Below are 20,922 nucleotides of genomic sequence, written 5' to 3'. Positions count from 1 at the left end.
CTGGTACAATTGCAACATTTAAGAGGCATTTGGATGGGTATATGAATAGGAAGGGTTTGGAGGGATATGGGCCGGGTGCTGGCAGGTGGGACTAGATTGGGCTGGGATATCTGGTCGGCATGGACGGGTTGGACCGAAGGGTCTGTTTCCATGCTGTACATCTCTATGCCTCTATATGTGTCACACTGTACATTTCTAAAATAATTTGGAAAATAGAATGTCATTCAATTAAAAATAAACACAGTTCACAATGTCTATGGAATACGGCATTAAAAAATCCACTCACCTACTGGGCGGTGCTCTCAGAGTGATCAGATTCTATCCAATAGCAGAAGTTGATTGATGCAGGTAGCAGCTAAAGTCCCAGGTCCACCGGCATCGAGCAACTTCTGCCACAGTATGTCAGTGAGCATTCAGAACTTCATTTCTATCCCATGAATGAATAAATTTTTTAAAGAATTACTGGCAGATGAAAACTGTCCACTGCTGGAGCCAGGCTGGCTCTCAATCTCCAAAGACCAAGAGACTGAGGGCTAAACCCTAGCATACTTTGGTGTTCAGATGGCAAGACTAAGAGTTATCACCTGCTTGTGTTAGTCGACTGGAGATACCCAGGAATGAAATGTCACACTGGCACCTCATTATCTTGACTGTGGTGTGGAGTCAGTGTACTTTCCAAGTTACTGGCTACAGATGGCAAATAGGATGTTAAGACTCGCACGTGCTTCAAATGACACCTCACATCCACCAATCTCTTCTACTGCTCAGTGTGCCACAGACCCATCATCACCGAACAGCTCTTATCCAGTATCAGATTCTCACGTCATCCAGTCCCATGTTTCTGATCCTCCTCACGCACTTTCTAATTATTCCAATTTCACATTTAACTTACACTGTCCCCACACACCTCCCATCATACAGAATACAGAAGTGTAACAGCAGCACTGATATCATGCCTTTTATTTTTGTAGGACAAGGTCATATGTAATAGTTGGGTGAAACAGAGAAATTATCAGTGGGCACAGGGGGCTGGCACAACTCCAACCTAAGTCTCCTTGAGATGATGCTTAGAATCATGCGCCTGCACTCTGATGTGAAGTGAAAGCTCCAGTGGGTGTGACCTGCTCTCCGACATCACCCAAACCCTCCTCTTCTGGTTTCACAGACCTGGCACGAAGGGATTGGATAAGACTGAGAAACTCTTCCTTACTTGTATAAAGAGATGTGTAGTTGGATAAAGACATTATGGGAAAGCTGAAGGCACTTGCCGGTATTTGTATTTGTTTGTAGAACAGTGGCCAAGGGGATGGTGTGATGGGGCATCTCGGATCGATACAATGGTTGGTCCATGTTGGTTTGTGGAAATAAAGCTCAGAACAGTAAACTGGTAAAACTGGCAAATGAGATATTCTCATCCGATTCACCTTGTAGTCTTCCAAGTATGTTCACCAGCCCTCCTTCCCTGCCCTCACATCCAGATATTCAACTTTCTCATAGCCTGCTTTGTTAAAAGCAAGTCTGGGATGCTTTCTTCTCCAACTATTGCTCCTCTCCCCTCCATGTAGAATTTGCCCTCTTTGCATTTCCTGGATGAGTTCCTGATTGTGACACAGATTAAGAGGTGCTATAATCACAGCAGTCAGGCTCCAGACATGTATTCCTCTTTAGACACTGTCCTGGACTGTTAAGCACCAGCTCTCGAAAGCAATGTGCATACAGTATCCACAAACCCAACCTAAGCAAAAATAATTCTAAAAAAATCCCTGCCTTCTATTTTGCTTTGCCTGTCTGGGACTTTAAATATCAATACAGAAAGGCTCATCTTGCAGTTCAGCACTTATTCTTTGTGGAGCCATTGTCTGGCCCTGCCTGGTCCAAATGAGGTAAATCTGGTACCACAGCAGCTACAGGGAAATGTCAGAATACTGATCCTTCCTCAGGCATGCCTGGATCATTGTGGAAGTAGCTGACTGTGCAACGCACTCCACCATATGGGCACTTACTTTCTATAATGCCACTAAAGGTGGCACTATTGAGGTGGAAACTGTGCTTCTAATGTACAAGCTCAGATGAGAAAGAAAGACTAACCAAAGTTTGAAATCATCAAGACCAGTGTAAAATAATAATCCTGCATCAGATTCACTGAGCTTAAAAAAGAGTTTAAATAGTGGGAAAAGGAAGAGGAGATAATATGGTCAACTATGGGGAAGCCATGATTACAGCAATGAACGTAGTTTGGTGAAGAAGTCATCCAAACTGTACCTGGTCTCCAAAGTATGGAGGGACTATGCATCATGTGTACGAAATATGGTTTCACATCACAACTGTTTAGGGGCTTAAGTAATAGAGTAACAAACAGTGAATGGAAAGATATTGTATCAGTCCCACTTGCACAATAAAGGACCAATGTTAGGACAGTTGGAGGAAGCAGCAGCTAAACATTTAACAAGATTATAGAGGATGGTATCCAGGAGGGAGTCTTCATCACGTTGGAAGATGAAATATCCTTCACATCTTTTAAAAGGTAAGGAAATCTGAGACACCTTCTGATCCCACAGTCATACGTATTTGTGATTGAAGAGAATATAGTTAAAGTAGTCATTCTGAATGAAGGACTGCTCAGCCAAATGGGAGGGAACTTGTTGGATTATTGTTTAAGAAAGCAGAGGTTCTGTTTAATGTCCAAGAGGTGACTATTAAGGCTGGACAATCTAATTTTGTTAATGTAGCAGAGAAATTTTAAAAAGTTGCACAAGACTGTATATGGTGATAAATAAAATAGTTAAGATGTGAGGAAACAAAGTCAGAACAATCCAGTTCCTTATCAATTTGGATAGAAAACATTATTATTAAAGGACAATCAAATATGCTTTATCCTTACTTGTGGCTTCTTTTACAGAATCTGAAGTTATGCGATGGGGCCCAGTTATTGTTGCCAAGTTTACACAATACAATCTTCCAGGGCGTAGGTTGTTGAACACTATACTATTTGTTGATGATGACACTGTGGTGGTATTTCTGAATTCTGCTGGATTTGCACAATCTTCAATGTCAACAATGAAGCTGTCAACACCTCCGGGTGGACGGATCCAGGAAATGGTCAGTGAATCAGTCGTGTCCTCATGGCTCAGAGTGATATTTCCTACTGGTATTTTCAGAGGTTCTGTTGGGAAATAAAGCAGCATTAGAGTCTCACAGTGAGAGATGTATGATAATGTCATGGACAATTTGGCTTCATCTCACCAAAAGCACTTCGAGGTTCTGCATATAGAAAAGAACTGTCTTACATCAATTCATCCCCTGATATATTGGGTCTCATTTGATATTTCCTACCTTTAACTTCTTGGCTGCTTTCTATCAGAAAATTCAACTGCTCATACCTTGGAGATCCAAGTAAGGTCCCACTATCATGCCAGGAGGAGAACAGAAAAAAAAAGATTTGGGGATTTTCAACCTTTATGTGCATTGTACATCCCAAGTTTATTTTTAAAAATCACACAACACCAGGTTATAGTCCAATAGGCTTATTTGGAAGCACTAGCTTTCAGAGCACTGCTCCTTCATCAGGTGGTTGTGGAGTATAAGATTGTAAAGCACAGAATTTATAGCAAAAAGTTTACAGTGTGATGTAACTGAAATTATATACTGAAAAAAACCTGGATTGTTTGTTAAGTCTCTCATCTTTGGAATGACTATGTTGGTTTCAATTCTTATGTAAATTGCAAACTTTTTAAAAAAAGTTACATTCTCAGGTGAACTTTAACAATTGGTGTCATGTCGGCTCAGATAATGCATAGAAGGTGTGAGCTGCCCTGTATGATTTACAAATCCGTTTTTTAGATTAGCATCAGTCTGACCATTGTGGCATAGACAGTCACCTGTACCTTTATTGTATGCTCTTTATTCTCTAGTAACAAGAGTATTAAACTTTTTACTTCATTTTACATTTTAAACTCTTAAACCAAATATATTTAATAAAGAGAAAAAAATGAAACAGACAGAGCATTGTTCCATATTGACAGCAGAAATCCTTCCAACGACTGGAGCTGTAAACCAAAAACAGAATTGTAACCATGTACTTTGTCACCCTTTTTAAGTCACTTTTAATTTTTAATCTGACAAATTTCTCAACACTACAGAAGTCAATATTAATCCAACCATCCGTATCTCAGAAATGATCAAATATACTCTCAGAACCAAATAAACAATGCTCTTTGATATTTCCGAAGCATGCTCTTGGGACTTCTCAGAGTTTAATTAACTAACCACCTGTATATAATTTGGAGGAATAAGGGTGAATTATTTCTTTCTGAGCCTACTACAGACAAGGCTTTAATCCTGTATTGTGACAAATTTGGTCTCACAGTTTATGAAGACAAAATTTAAAAGAGAATTATCACTAAACCAAAATTTTGTCAAAAACATATTTTTTGTCCTTTCTTAACATTGCTTATAGCCACATGTAGGACAAGACCACAAGTCAATTATTACTCAATTTGAAATTTATTCACAAAATGAGATTTTATAAATGTATCGCTCCAAAGTCTACAACTGGCCACCAGCAGCTGAAACCTCAGATATATCCCAGGATATGCATACCAAGACCCTGGTGGAGTTCAGACATCTCAACATAGGTGGGAATTACTTGTCTAGTTTAAACTGCAGCTGAACAAGTTTCCTGCTGCATTGGACTCTCTGGGAATATCTCAGACCTTGAACTCAGGGTTCTGGACTTGAGTCAGATAAAAACAACTTTAAAAAATGTTGGATGGTTTTAAAACAAAAACATAGTCTAACAGCTGACTAACTCCACAACTGACGTTCTCTATCACTTCCCCTAACAATCAACTAAACCTGACTATCTTCCACTCGACTACTCCAAGGCCAAACATTTAACTCCTGATCAGCCCACTAACCCTAAAGATATGCAGGTTAGGTGGATTGACCATGCTAAATTGCCCCAGCGTGTCCAGGGATATGCAGGTTGGGTGGATTAGCCATGGGAAAGGCAGGGGCTGGGTTGGGTGGGATGCTCTTCAGAGGGTTAGTGCAGACTTGATGGGCCAAATAGACTCTTTCTGCACTGTAGAGATTCTATGGTTCAACAATTCTAACCCACCTTGCCTCACCTGAGTAGACTACTTCCCACTCATCCCCAATCACCCTCCAGACCCAAAGACTCACTCACTCAGTAAAACAATGGAACATTTAAAATCTTATTAAAAACAGAAGCTTGTGCCCTAAAAGAAGGGACTGGTCCTTCCCTTCCCCCAACTTTGCTGGCTGGATTCAGGTGAGAGCTATGTATTCCTCCATCAGCCAAGACCACAAGATCCTGGAAGAAATGGAAGGTAGAATCAGGTCAGGAAAACCTTTAAAAGCAGGGAGTGTGCCCAACGTCGCTGCTGACTGGAAGACCAAGGTTAGTTTTGATAGACTGCTAATCAACCTGCTTTGACAATTTATGATAGAGCTCTGCACAGGTGGGACATGAACCCAGGCCTTCTGGCCCAGAGGTAGGGTCACTACTACTAGACCTCGCAGCAAAGTTTAAATACAGTCTAATTCCTTCTTGCCCATCTCAATAATACAACGTTCCAGTACCCTCCAATGAGCTAGTATCCCCATTTTCCTTAACAGTCTATCATTCTGTGAGATTGCCTTATTAGGGTCAGTTATGTCTGGTGGTCACATGCACAATAAGATGCTATATTACAGCTCAAGCAGTGATAACTGAGATTTAGAGCTTTACCATATGTGGAACACATGAGGTGCGGTCTAATATGCAATTTCAGTTTTCCAACATGCTCAGTTTATTCAAAATGATTTTTTTCACCATTCTGAGGGAAAGAATTTCAATTATAATCATATTTCACAAAAAAGGTTTACAGTAATCATTAATGTCCGTGGCTCAATGTACATTGGAGTCATTTGTTCTCTTCATTTCAGGTCTCTCCAGATGACAACAGACTTCCAACTTAAAAGTGCTGACTGACATTTGTAGTACACAAAGTGAAACAAGTAATTATCACAACCAGTTATCCTTCTTCCCTTTTGGGCACTTGGTAATGTGCAAGACAATCATTTCCCTAAGTGCCTAACCGGATTCAAACTCTTAGCATTCTGCGATATCATCATCTGCAGCTCCCACGTATTGCACCCCTTTCTAATCTCAAAGGTCTATGACAACGTGCAAAGACAAGGACTTGTGATTGAAAACTGCAGTGATCCAGTTCCACAGCAATGCCAATTATGTGACAAGGAATATTATCTGGACCGTAGATCAAACTCTTCACTATTTCTGAACTTTGTATTTCTCTCCATACATTACACTGCAGTTAAGTGCTTCACATGAGGACACACCAATATTGAATAGTTGTGGAGGCCAACTCACACCCTTTCTCTTAAAACCATCAGTAAAGACCAAATCCAGCCCTTGTTTGAATGCCAGTAATTCATACAGGGACATGGCTCTAAATGCAACTTCACGGTCTGATTACCATTAGTGTTCCCATTTAGACAACATTGACAGTGTAAGTGTTGACTATCTATCTTTACCTGCTATTCACACAGTTTCCAGCAGAGGCCACTGCAAAGCAGTTAAAAGCAAAATTGGTTTCCGGTTACTCTTTCCCACTGCATTGTGATTGAAACACTTCCATTCAGTGTCCTGACTGAAACCACCTAATTTATCCCACATTCAGCATTGACCCTGGGATCCTGTTGGCATGTGGCTTAAGAGCAAGACCATTACCATGAATGTGACCAGAGAATGAACGCAGGTTTAAAAAAAATCAGTCATTTCATGCAGCTAATTTATTTCCCACACTCCCGAGCTTTTACCTGTATAATTGGCTAGGACAACTGGGTCTGCTTCAGTGCCATCCTTTGCCAGAGTGATAATGGAAAATGTGTAGTTGGTTCCAGGTGTCAGTCCCATCACAGTACCATTTTCACTTCTTACAGTTTTACTTCCATTACCAAGCATGGGTGGTGGGTTTCCATCTGTCAGTATCCTGTACCGATATTCAGCTTTATACTGCTCAGGTCTTGTCCAACTCAGGATTATGCTGGTTGTCTCAATCTGTACTATTTGTGGGTCATTTACAGGATTTGGTTCTGTTGAGGGAATAATTTAAACAAATACGTTTAACAAGAGTGGAGCCAATTCGCATCCAATGATCTTTCAACATTCTGTGTTGCTTTACAGGGATACCAGAATCCCAATAAGTGGCTCTCTCAGACAGAATAATTACTACAAAATAGAACCTCCATTTTGTTCACTGCAACCTTCAGATAACCGAGAGGTAAAGCTGTTGGGGGGAAATCACAGATCTATCCCAGTGCCGTCAGTCTGAACACAATGTGTTAGTGTCCTGGACTTCTGCCCCCATCAATGATCGCTGCCAACCAAAAATCAATTTATATAAATAAAAAGGAATCATGACGACAAATTAGCAAGTCCATCTGTTAGAAACTACAGCAAGACCAAACATTCCTTGAAACGTATTATTTCCAATATGACAAAGTTACACCAGAATCATGAAACAATTATTTGTGGTTTGGACAAATCCACTTACAATGGACACCTCCCAATTTAATCCACAAAACAAGAAAACCAAACTGACAGAGCTAGTAGAAGTAGATTTGAAAAGTGGATTTTGCTGTTATGGTTGGCATTTATTGCTCATTCCTAGTTGCTATTGCTGGTCAGTTGCCTCCTTGCAATTTGATACGAGTGAGTGACCTATAAAGCTAGTTTAAAGGGGTCACTTACAGGTATGATCAAAGAAGACTGGAAGATTTTATTCCAGTTAGGTCTTCAAATAATCAGTAGCTTCATGGTTACATTATAATCACATCAATGGTGCTTGTACATACTCCATGGTCATTTTAACCTGAGGTGAGACTCTATCATGGATCTTCTGACCCAGAGCTGAGGACACTACCAGTACATCATAAGACTCGCCTTGTTCTGTTCTGTGCTTTGACAGATCATCTCATGTCCATGCCACTAACAGCCCATTAATTAAAAGGTATATGTGGATGTGGATGTCTGCCTGCTTGTTCTATATAGTGTCTTTGCATGGAATCTTGTAAATTATGTTACTATTGCACATAATGGGTATAGGGTCTTTTGTTCTGGCGAGTTGTCTGAACATGGCTGTCAGATCTATGAACACAACTACCTACTAAACACCATGACCGGCTGTCCCTAAGAGCCACCGATGACAAGGACCACAAATTTGACATCAGGGAATCACAACCATGGCAACCATTTACAAATCTTTATGTAAACGTTGAATTAAAAGCATGTGGCCTTTTGACTCCACCCCCAATCCCTCCTTTTGAAAATTCTGATATATTCTGGAAAGGTCAGTAGTTTGCCAGACGATCTCAATGTTTTTGTCAAAGCATGCCCATACGTGTCATGCCCCCATGGATAATTGAAAACCCAACCAATTATCACATGCCTTGTTACACTTACTGGTGAAGTGAGTTGTTGACACAAAGTCACTTTTGAATTGTCCAGGTCCAACTGTGGCCACAGAGATGGTATAATTAGTTCCCGAAGTAAGGTTTGTAATGTTAGTGGACGTTGTGTTTTCCTTGATAGAATCAGTGACAGAACCGTTGTTGTAGGTGACATTGAAGGCAAAGCTTCCATCATCCATGTCTTCAGGTAATCCCCAGTTTAATGAGATGAAAGTCGTACCAAAGTTGGTCACATTTAAAGTCCCTGGAACACTGGGAACTGAATGGGGACAAGTATAAAAGCATTATTCCAATGAACCAATGTATACTGATTTCTAAAGGGATTTGAGATACTCCTCAGCTTAATGTTCCTCAACACAGAAGTAGTTCTATTAATTTGAATAATCACTCGGTGTGATCAATACTTAGGACTGGTATTAGAGGACCAAACCATCACCAAATTTGGTAATAAATGGAGAGTGTAGTCTTATAGTAATAGGACATGAGTATGGTGGGTTATAGGGGAGGGGGAATGCAATGCTAGGAGATGTGAGAGACATTAATTGAGCCTTCAGTTGAGGGCCTGCATGGCTAATACCATCACCCTTGGTATACAAGTTAAAGTCCTTTCTAGATCTGGGGAGATAGGCTTCTTCTTCTGATTTAAATTCATGTGAAATTAGGTTTATCAATCTTAAATCACCCACTATCTCCAATGTAATGCAAAACAAAACCTGTTCAATAAGTAATCAACACCTTATGATTCAACCATTGCAATTGATTAATTTGTCAAACTGCAGTTTGGGGCAGGGTTGATCTGCAAATGATCATCAAATTCAGGATAATAGAACTGTAAAATTATCAAAATAGGCATTGAAAAGCTTCACTGCCAACTAGTCAATGCTGGTGATACCATGATATTGATTATTTTGTGTTTCCCTAATTATAATAAACTAAAACTTCAAAATGGAGAAAGTCAGGACTGCAGATGCTGGAGATTAGAGTCAAGAGTGTAGCGCTGGAAAAGCACAGCAGGTTAGGCAGCATCTGAGGAGGAGGAGGAGGAGAGTCGACATTTTGGGAAATAGCCCTTCTTTAGGCTTATGCTCGAAGTGTCGATTCTCCTGCTTCTCGGATGCTGCCTGTCCTGCTGGGCTTTTCCAGCACCACACTCTCGACACTAAAACTTCAAAACGTTTTCTTTGGCTGTGAATTCTAGGGCAGGCAAGCTTGCCTCGCTTTTTGGTTGACATCCCAATTGTTTTGTACCCGAGCCATAGAAACAATCAGCAGTAGTTAGATGTTATAGATATGCTTACAGCAGTGAATCAGATTCAATGGTGGGGATGCTTAATAAACTGTTAATTTTTAAAAATAATATAAATTTAAGCCTTCCCACACTCCATTTGCATGCAGCTAATCGAAATGGATTTTCTTGCATTGCACATACCTGTTGCAACTTGCACATAGTCAGAGGTTTCATTGAAAGGCCCACTGTTAGTTATCACAGTGACATTGTACTCTCGTCCAGGACGAAGATTGGTGAATGTTAGTGGCAATGTGGTATCCGTGCTTCTGACTTGTAGTGACAAATCTTTTATATCTTGAACAAATACAAAAAAGTTCTCCACGTTGCCAGGAGGAGCAGCCCAGGAGATGATCAATGTGTTTATCATGCCGCTATTATTGACTGTGATGTTTTCGGTTGGTATACGGACAGGTCCTGCAAGGTTGAAAGAAGTTTGAATTTTCTAAGATTATTCAGATGCAAGGAAAAGTGTTGAAAGTTTGGTTAGGAGAAGTCAATCCCAGAGCAGTAGAATAGGATCAGAAACATCCCTTAAGGTTGTGTGTCAGTCAGATACATCATGGTTGATATGTATTTCCAACTCTACTTGGATTATTTGCTTTTGCTCCATAACCTTTTTGTTGGGTGAGTATATCTATCACTAACATTCCACTTTCCTTTGAAGGAGAACATTGCAGATTTGTTTAAAGATTAGATTCCCTACACTGTGGGAATGGCCCTTTGGCCCAACAGGTCCACACCGACCCTCTGAAGAGTAACACACCCATTTCCCACTGACTAATGCACCTAACACTATGGGCAATTTAGCACAGCCAATCCACTTGATCTGCACATCTTTGGACTGTGGCAGGAAGCCGGAACATCCGGAGGAAACCCACGCAGACACAGGGAGTATGTGCAAACTCCATACAGACAGTCGTTCAAGGCTGGGATTGAACCCGGGTCCCTGGCCCTGTGAGGCTGCAGTGCTAACCACTGAGCCACCATGCCGCCCCCTCATTCAAGGGGATGCTTTCCGAGTTCCTCCCTAACTTTGGTTCATGTTATTTTTCCCTGTATTTCCTGTCCTTGGGTGGAAAGCTCTTTTTTTCCCCAAGTAGGCTACTCTTACCTTCTACCTTGATTTACCTTTTGAGAAAAAAGCCCTTGGATTTTACTCAAATTCCCTCAACAGAAAATTGACACTTTTTAGCACTAGATGTTTGATGCTGAGATTTAGTCGGGGTGTTAGGGTAATGCACTAGGAACTTCTTTATCAACTATTTTATGAATCAATACTTGGGCAGAAGGTGGGAGAGGGAGGGGAGAGAAGAGTAAATTTAGCTGGGGGCGGGGGAGAAGATTCAGCTATAGTTCATGACTGTAGCATACAGAGGTGGGAAACCTCTGCATTGAACATTGAAAACATACCTTACCATGATATGTGGAGCTGGTGGAAACTGGAGCCATCCACAGTGACCACACCTGCAGTGAGTTTTGGCTGCATGAGTGACTTTGGCTCAGAGCTCATGAGTTGAGTCTGAGCTGTGGACACTGAGACACACGAGAGGACACCATTTCAGGAGTGTGATGAGATGATGGCTTGAAGGGATTTGTATTATTCTGGTTTTATTCATTTTATGAAGAAAGGATGAGACAGAGGTGTCGAGCAGTCTGCTCAAAGCCAATAGAATAAACAGCTTGTGAGGCCTTGGGGCTTTTTAAAAATTGGAACAATAGAAGAAACCTGAATGGGTGGGGTCAAGCTCCCAAAGAACCAGGACTTTTACGGCTTTAGTTTCTGTAGTTGTTGGGGTATTGAAACTGGGTATGGAAGTTCTTATTCCTCTCTCTGTTACAGCTAAAAGCCAGGGTTCCCTTCCTGCTGCTAGAATTGCATGTGAGTCAATGTATTTTACTGAATTTGCCTTTGCCAAGGCTGTGTATATGGGATGTTACGATATTGGAACAGTTAATTAGTAGCAGTTAATATATCTATTATTTTGTTAAGCATTTTGTCAGATACATTAGGGACATTTAAGCGATCCTTGGATATGCACATGGAAGACAATATAACAAAGGGTATATAGGTTAGTCTGATCACGGAGTAGCATAAAAGGTCAGCACAACATCGAGGGCTGAATGGCCTGTATGTGCTCTACTATTCTATTTTCTATATTTCGATAGAGTTACAGTTAAGCCAATTCTTTTTATTTTATTTTGTCTATTTTTACACTACGGTTAAATACAAAGTGTGTATTGCGTGAAATTGAATAATTTGACAAATCAAATTGCATTTGGAACACAACACTTTACACTTACCTTTAAAATAAAAAATGTTTGAGTCCAGACTACCTTAATACATCTTGAGGGGGGTTTGGTCTGGTCCATAACAGGAAGCAGTCAGACCTCTTTTAATAATTATTCCAAATTTGGAACAGGAATAGTAGGTGTGACAATGTGTGAGGTGGATATGGGGATTCAGAATTCAGCTTTGGAGGAGCCTTATCCAATAGGTGCAAGGTTCTTGCTCCCACCGTGAACGAGGGCATATTCTGAAGGGAGGAGGAACAAACTGACCAAAGCACCATGGTTCACAGTACATCCAAATTGGAGGAGGAAAGAGAAGTGTAATAGCAGATTGCACAGTTCAGGCAGTGGATATTGTTCTTTGCAACAACGACAAAGTATTCTGAAGGCTGTGCTATCGACCTGATGCCAAGGCTCAGGACATCTTTTCTGGGCTGGAGAACAACTTGGAGTGGGAAGGAAAGGGTGCTGTTGGTGTGGTACACAGAAGTCCCATAGGACTAGGGAAAAGAGCTATTCCAAGCAGCTCAAAGCTAAATTAAACAGCAGAACCACAAAGGTCATAATCCTTGGATTACTACCTGAACCACATGCAAATTAGCGGACGATAAATAAGACTAGAGCAGCATTGTGTAGCTCAAAGATTAGCGTGGGCGGAATGTGTTCCAATTCATAGGGCACTGGGATCAGTACTGGGTAGAAAGAGAGCTGGTCTGTGAGATGAGCTTCATTTGAACTATGTGAGTACAGTGTCGTAGCAAATCATAACTGGAGTGCAGTTGGGGCTTTATACTAATTAGTGGATGGGACAATTCAATTGAAGGGATGTTTAAAAACGTCAAAAAGAAATAAATGGGAAGAACTCCAGGGTAACAGATGTGCTGAAAGCTAATCAAAATGTGACAAGAAGGAGTAAAACACATATGCAGAAGAATGCAACAGAAATTAGAACCGGGGGACTAAACATGTTTAAGAAAACATCAAAATTTAAAGCTCTTTATCTGAATATATACAGCATTTGTAACAAAATAGTTGAGTTGATGGCAAAATTCAAGATAGATGCATATGACTTGATTGCTATTAAGCATGGTGACCAAGACTCGGAACTAGCAGCAGGCCAGCGTCATTGAGTCATACATACATTGAGACATACAGCTTGGAAACAGACCCTTCAGTCCAATTTATCCATGCCACCCAGATATCCCAACCCAATCTAGACCCACCTGCTAGCACCTGGCCCATATCCCTCTAAACCCTTCCTATTCATATACCCATCCAAATGCCTTTTAAATGTTGCAATTGTACCAGCCTCCACCACTTCCTCTAGTAGCCCACTTCATACACGTACCACCCTCTGCATGAAAAAGGTGCCTGTTAGGTCTCTTTTATATCTTTTCCCTCTCACCCTAAACCTATGCCCTCTAGTTCTGGTCTCCCCCACACAGGGAAAAGACCTTGTCTACTTATCCTATTCATGCCCCTCATGATTTTATAAATTTCTATAAGATCACCCCTCAGTCTCCAACACTCCAGGGAAAACAGCCCTCGTCTATTCAACCCCTCCCTATAGCTCAAATCCTCTAACCCTGGCAACATTCTTGTAAATCATTTCTGAACCCATTCAAGTTTCACAATATCCTTCCAATAGGAAGGAGACCTGAACAGCACACAATATTCCAAAAGTGGCCTAACCAATGTCCTGTATAACCGCAACATGACTTCTCAAATCCTGAACTCACTACTCTGACCAATTAACTAAAGCATACCAAATGCCTTCTTCACTATCCTATCTACCTGCAACTCCACTTTCAAGGAGCTATGAACCTGCACTCCAAGGTCGCTTTGTTCAGCAACACTCCCTAGGACCTTACCATTAAGTGTATATATCCTGCTAAGATTTCCTTTCCCAAAATGCAGCACCTCGCATTTATCTCAATTAAATTCTATCTGCCACTCCTCAGCTCATTGGCCCATCTGATCAAGATCCAATACAATGGGATAACCTTCTTCGCTGTCCACTACACCTCCAATTTTATGTCATCTGCAAACTTAATAACTATACCTCTTTAGCTCACATCCAAATCACTTATATAAATGACAAAAAGTAACAGACCCAACACCAAACCTTGTGGCACTCCACTGGTCACAGGCCTCCAGTCTGCAAAATAACCCTCCACCACCACCCTCTGTATTCTACCTTCGAGCCAGTTCTGTACCAAATGGCTAGTTCTCCATGTCTTCCATGAGATCTAACCTTACTAACCAGTCTCTCTTGGGGAACCTTGTCGAAAGCCTTACTGAAGCCATATAGATTATGTACAGTGCTCTGCTCTCATCAAGCCTCTTTGTTACTCTTCAAAAAACTCAATCAAGTTTGTGAGCCATGATTTCTCACGCACAAAGCCATATTGTTTCTGCCTCATCAGTCCTTCCCCTTCTAAATCCATATACATCCTGTCCCTCAGGATTCCCTCTAACAACTTGCCCACCACTGACATACTGCTCACTGGTCTATAGTTCCCTGGTTTGTTCTTACCATTTCCCTTAAACAGTGGCAGCACATTTGCCAACCTCCAGTCTTCCGGCACCTCACCTGTAACTATCAATGATACAAATACCTCAGCAAGAGGCCCAACAATCACTTCCATAGCTTTCCAGAGTTCTATGGTACACCTGATCAGATCCTGGAATTAATCCAATTTTTTGCATTTCAAGACATTCAATACTTGCTCCTCTGTAATATGGGCATTTTTCAGATATCACCATCTATTTCCCTTCATTCTATACCTTACATGTCCTTTTCCACAGTAAGCACTGATGCAAAATATTCGCTTAGTATCTCCCGCATCTTCACACAAATGCTGTCTTGCTGATCTTTGAGGGGCCCTATTCTTTCCCTAGTTACCTTTTTGTCCTTAATGTATTTTTAAAACTCCTTTGGATTCTCTTTAATTCTTTTGCCAAACTATCTCATGTCCCCCTTTTGCCCTCCTGACTTCCCTCTTAAGTATCCTCGTTCTGCCTTTATACTCTAAGGAAATCACACGATCTATCTTGTCTATATTTGACATATACTTCCTTCTTTATATTAACCAAACCCTCAATTTAGAACATAGAACAGTACAGCACAGAACAGGCCCTTCAGCCCACGATGTTGTGCTGACCACTGATCCTCATGTATGCACCCTCAAATTTCTGTGACCATATGCATGTCCAGGAGTCTCTTAAATGTCCCCAATGACCCTGTCTCCACAACTGCTGCTGGCGACGCATTCCATGTTCTCACAACTCTCTGTGTAAAGAACCCGCCTCCGACATCCCCTCTATACTTTCCTCCAACCAGCTTAAAACTATGACCCCTCATGTTAGTCATTTCTGCCCTGGAAAATAGTCTCTGGCTATCGACTCTATCTATGCCTCTCATTATCTTGTATACCTCAATTAGGTCCCCTCTTCTCGCCCTTTTCTCCAATGAAAAAAGTCTGAGCTCAGTCAACCTCTCCTCATAAGATAAGCCCTCCAGTCCAGGCAGCATCCTGGTAAACCTCCTCTGAATCTTCTCCAAAGCATCCACATCTTTCTTATAATAGGGCGACCAGAACTGGACGCAGTATTTCAAGTGCGGTCTAACCGAAGTTTTATAGAGCTGTAACAAGATCTCACGACTCTTAAACTCAATCCCCCTGTTAATGAAAGCCAAAACACCATATGCTTTCTTAATAACCCTGTCCACTTGGGTGGCCATTTTAAGGGATTTATGTACCTGCACACCAAGATCCCTCTGTTCCTCCACACTGCCAAGAATCCTATCCTTAATCCTGTACTCAGCTTTCAAATTCGACCTTCCAAAATGCATCACCTCACATTTATGCAGGTTGAACTCCATCTGCCACCTCTCAGCCCATCTCTGCATCCTGTCAATGTATCGCTGCAGCCTACAACAGCCCTCTATACTGTCAACGACACCTCAAACCTTTGTGTCCTCTGCAAACTTGCTGACCCATCCTTCAATCCCCTCATCCAAGTGATTAATAAAAATTACAAACAATAGAGGCCCAAGGACAGAGCCCTGTGGAACACCACTCACCACAGACTTCCAGGCAGAATATTTTCCTTCTACTACCACTCGCTGTCTTCTGTTGGCCAGCCAATTCTGTATCCAGACAGCTATGTTCCCCTGAATCCCATTCCTCCTGACCTTCTGAATAAGCCTACCATGGGGAACTTTATCAAAATGCCTTGCTAAAGTCCATATACACCACATCCACAGATCGATCCTCATCAACTTTTCTAATCACATCCTTAAAGAACTCGATAAGGTTTGTGAGGCATGACCATAAACCATAATCAAGCCATGCTCTTCCAGATGGGCATAAATCCTCTCTCTCAGAATCCTTTCTAACACCTTGCAGAATCCAGACTTGAGACTTACTGGTCTGTAAATTCACTCACCTCTCCTTACAACAGCCGAGGACAAATCTGGTCCGGGCCTGGCGATTTGTCAATCTTAATGTTTGACAAAATTTTCAGGACATCAGCTTCCTCTATCTCTATCCATTTCAGCATGCACACCTGCTCTTCAAAGGTTTCATTCACTACAAAGTTTGTTTCTTTCATAAAGACAGAAGCAAAAAACTCATTTAGGGCTTCCCCTACCTCCTCAGACTCCACACACAAATTCCCTATGCTATCCCTGATCAGCCCTACTCTTTCTTTGACCATTCTCTTATTCCTCACATAAATGTCAAATGCCTTTGTGTTCTCCCTAATCCGTTCTGCCAAGCCTTTCTCATGCCCCCTCCTGGCTCTCCTCAGACAAATTTCTTTTGTCATCCAGCATTCTCTATCCCTACCAGCATTTCCTTTCACCCTAACAAGAATATACTGTCCCTGGACTCTCGTTATCTCATTTCTGAAGGCTTCCCATTTTCCAGTTGCCCCTTTATCTGCGAAAATCTGCCCTCAATCATCTTTTGAAAGTTCTTGCCTAATACCGTCAAAATGGGCCTTTCTCCAATTTAGAACTTCAACTTTTGATCTATCTTTTTCCATCACAATTTAAAAATTATTTGAAGTATGGTTGCTGGCCCCCCAAGTACTCCCCCACTGACACCTCAGGCATCTATCCTGCCTTATTCCCCAAGAGTAGGTCAAGTTTTGCATCTTCTCTAGTCGGTACATCCACATATTGAATCAGAAAGTTTTCTTGTGCACACTTAACAAATTCCTCTCCATCTAAACCCTTAACACTATGGCAGTCCCAGTCTATGCTTGAAAGTTTAAATCCCCTACCATAACCACCCTATTATTTTTACAGATAACTGAGATCTCCTTACAAATCTCCTTACAATTCTTTTCTTATTTCTTAGTTCCTTCCCTGGATGTATTTCGGGGAATATCCTTCCTCAGCATAGCTGTAATGCTGTCCCTTATTAAAAATGCCACTCCCCCTCCTCTCTTGCCTCCCTTTCTATCCTTCCTGTAGCATTTGTATCCTGGAACATTAAGCTGCCAGTCCTGCCCATCCCTGAGCCATGTTTCTATAATTGCTATGATATCCCAGTCCCATGTTCCTAACCATGCCCTGAGTTCATTTGCCTTCCCTGTTAGGCCCCTTCCATTGAAGTAAATGCAATTTAATTTATCAGTCCTACCTGGATTTGAGAATTTTTTTTTTTAAAAGAACCAGTTGCAGATGACTAAAAAGCTAATAAAAAGTGAGAAAACTGATTATGAAAGTAAATTAGCAAGACATTTTTTAAAAAAAGCAATGCTTCTATGGGTATATAAAAAGAGAGTAACTACAATGAAAATGGGACCACTGGAAGACTAGGAAATTGATAACAGAGAACAGGAAAATGGCAGATAATTGAGACCAATATTTTGCATCAGTTTTCACTGTGCAGGACACAATAAACATCCTAAAAATAACAGATTAGCAGTGTGATAGTGGGAGGGACAATCTTGTAACAATTTTTATCACAAGGGACACAAGTATTTGACAAATTAATGGCAACTAAAGACAGACCGGTTGCCAGAACCTGACGACCTGCATCCAAGAGTTTGAAAGGAAAAGGCTGCAGAAATATTGGAAGCATTGGGTAAAATATTCCAAAACTCACTGGATTCCAAATGGATTGCAAAACCTAAGTAGTGATTGTAACATCAACCAGTTAGACTTCATAGAATAGGAGTTCCCTGATTGGGCTACACTAACAACCACAATCAAGGAACCTTGGCTGACAGTTAAGAACAAGTGTGTCAGACGTCCTGTTCACTCAGAGCTGGCCGTGAGTGAGCTGGATCAGTGTGAAGGATTCTCCACTTGTAAATAAAGGGTGATTTGGTGAGACGATACTAGCCTTTATGGAGTATATTTCAGCTATAATGACATCTCTGTATAAAAAGGAGAGAAGATTGAAAGCAGGAAACTTTATTGCACAAGATTGAGCTCCTGGTGTTGAGGATAATATTACCACGGATTGAAGATTTGTTAACACACACGTGCCAGAATCAAGATTAAGTGGGTGACACAGTGGCTCAGCGGTTAGCACTGCTGCCTCACAGCGCCATGGACCCGGATTCAATTCCCGCCTCGGGCAACTGTCTTTGTGGAGTTTGCACATTCTCCCCGTGTCTGCGTGGGTTTCCTCCGGGTGCTCCGGTTTCCTCCCACAGTCCAAAGATGTGCAGGTTAGGTGAAGTGGCCATGCTAAATTGTCCATAGTGTTAGTCAGGGGAATGGGTCTGGGTGTGTTGCTTCTTCAGAGAGTCAGTGTGGGCTTGTTGGGCCGAAGGGCCTGTTTCCATACTGTAGGGAATCTAATCTAAAAAAAATTAATCAAGCTTCCTCAAGGATCAATCCTAGGGACTCACTTTTGTATACCGCTTTAGATACTGTTGGGGATTGGGACCGACCAGGGGAGAGCTACAACCGCCAGGTCTCTGGCACTGAGCCTGGCTCTGTGGCTCAGAAGAGAAGGAAGGAGAACAGGAGAGCGAAAGCGATAGGCGATTCAATGGTTAGAGGAAAAGACAGGAGATTCTGTGGTCATGAACAAGACTCATGGATAGTATCAGAGTGCCAGGGTCAGGATGTCTCAGGCTGTCAAGTCTAGAGGATTCTTAAGGGGGAGGGGGAGTAGTTAGAAGTTGTGGCATACGTCAGTACCAATGACATAGCTACAAAAAGGGATGAGAATCTGAAAAGTGAATAAATGGAGTTAGGTTGGAAACTGAAAGGCAGGATGAGCAGAGTCGTAATCTCAGGAATGGTACAGGTGCTACGTGCTAGTTAGGCTAGGAACAGAAAGCGAGTGAAGCTGAACACATGGCTGCAAATCTGGTGTAGGAGGGAAGGCTTCAGATATGTGGATCAGTGGGATATCTTCTGGGGAAGGTGGGTCCTGTATGAGGTGGAAGGGTTGCACCTGAACTGGAGGGGTACCAGTACCCTGAGCGGGAGGTTCGCTAGAGCTCTTCGGGAGGGTTTTAAGCTAGTTTGGCAGGGGGATGGGAACCGGAGCTATGGATCAGAAGATGGGGAAGCTGGTGAACAGGCAGATATAGCGATCAGAGAGTCTGTGAGGAAGAATAACAGTTGATAGGACAAAGTTGCAGTCAATGTGCTGGGTTGACGTATGTCTATTTTAACACAAGAAATGTCAGCAAGGAGGGTGATGACCTTAGAGCATGGATCAGTACTTGGAGCTACAATGTTGTGCCCATTACTGAGAATTGGATATGGCAGGGGCAGGAATGATTGTTAGATGTGCCGGGGTTTAGATGCTTCAAAACAAATAGGAATGGAGGTAAGAGAGGTGGGGGAGTGGCACTGCTAATCAGCGATAATATCACGGCTGCAGAGAGGCAGGTCATTGAGGACGGTTTGTCTATTGAATCATTATGAGTGGAAGTCAGAAACAGCAAAGGAGCAGTCATCTTATTGGGAGCGCAGCTGCTATCCACATCCACATCCCCCCCCCCACTCCCACCTCCACCAACCCAATAGCAACAGAGACACAGAGGACAAGATTGTGAGGCAGATTTTGGAAAGGTGCAGAAGTAACAGGCTTGTTGCCATGGGTGACTTCAACTTCCCTAATATTGATTGGAGCCTCCTTAGTGCAAATAGCTTGGATGGAGCAGATTTTGTCAGGTGTGTCCAAGGAAGGATTCTTGACTCAATATGTCAGTAGGTCGACAAGAGGGGCATTGGTGCTTGTCACAAACCAGGTCAGGTGTCAGATCTCTTGGTGAGTGATCACAACGCCCTGACCTTTACCACAGACATGGAGAGGGATAGAAGCTGGCAGTATGATAACATATTTAACTGGGGGAGGAGGAATTACAATGCTATTAGTCAGGAACCAAGGAGCATACATTGGGAGCAGATATTCTGAGGAAAATGCATGACAGAAATGTGAAGGTGGTTTAGGGAGCACTTGCTGCGAGTGCTGGATAGGTTTGTCCCATTGAGTCCAGAAAGGGATGGTAGGGTGAAGGAACCTTGGATGACAAGATGTGTGAAATATCTAGTCAAGAGGAAGAAGGAAGCTTAAAGTTGAGGGAGCAAGGATCAGACAGGGTTCTGGAGGGTTACAAAGTAGCCAGGAAGGAACTGAAGAATGGACTTCAGAGAGCTAGAAGAGGGCATGAAAAAGCCTTGGCGGGTAGGATTAAGGAAAATCCGAAGGCGTTCTACACTGATGTGAGAAACAAGAGGATGGCCAGAGTGAGGGTAGGGCTGATCAGAGATAGTGGAAGGAACCTGTGCCTGGACTTGGAGGAGGTAGGGAAAGTTCTTAAAGAATACTTTGCTTCAGTATTCATTACTGAGAGGGACCGCG

At 42.0% G+C, this 20,922-nt stretch overlaps 1 protein-coding gene across 1 annotated transcript in view; it reads right to left on the bottom strand.

The window, feature by feature from the left end:
* The window catches only part of LOC122558100 (receptor-type tyrosine-protein phosphatase eta-like), a 125,563-nt gene that overhangs the window by 62,983 nt on the left and 41,658 nt on the right, over positions 1-20,922 (bottom strand). Inside the window, exons 9-12 of the mRNA XM_043706419.1 lie at positions 9,926-10,198; positions 8,489-8,755; positions 6,844-7,119; positions 2,882-3,163 (exon numbers count right to left, since the gene is read on the bottom strand). Of these exons, the coding sequence (XP_043562354.1) occupies positions 2,882-3,163; positions 6,844-7,119; positions 8,489-8,755; positions 9,926-10,198 (1,098 nt within the window). The remainder of the gene's footprint in view (positions 1-2,881; positions 3,164-6,843; positions 7,120-8,488; positions 8,756-9,925; positions 10,199-20,922) is intronic.

The sequence above is a fragment of the Chiloscyllium plagiosum genome, chromosome 16 (assembly GCF_004010195.1).
Source record: "Chiloscyllium plagiosum isolate BGI_BamShark_2017 chromosome 16, ASM401019v2, whole genome shotgun sequence".
Classification (NCBI taxonomy): Eukaryota; Metazoa; Chordata; class Chondrichthyes; order Orectolobiformes; family Hemiscylliidae; genus Chiloscyllium; species Chiloscyllium plagiosum.
Note: the sequence above shows the minus strand (reverse complement) of the source record. Positions and strands in the feature narration are given on the sequence as shown.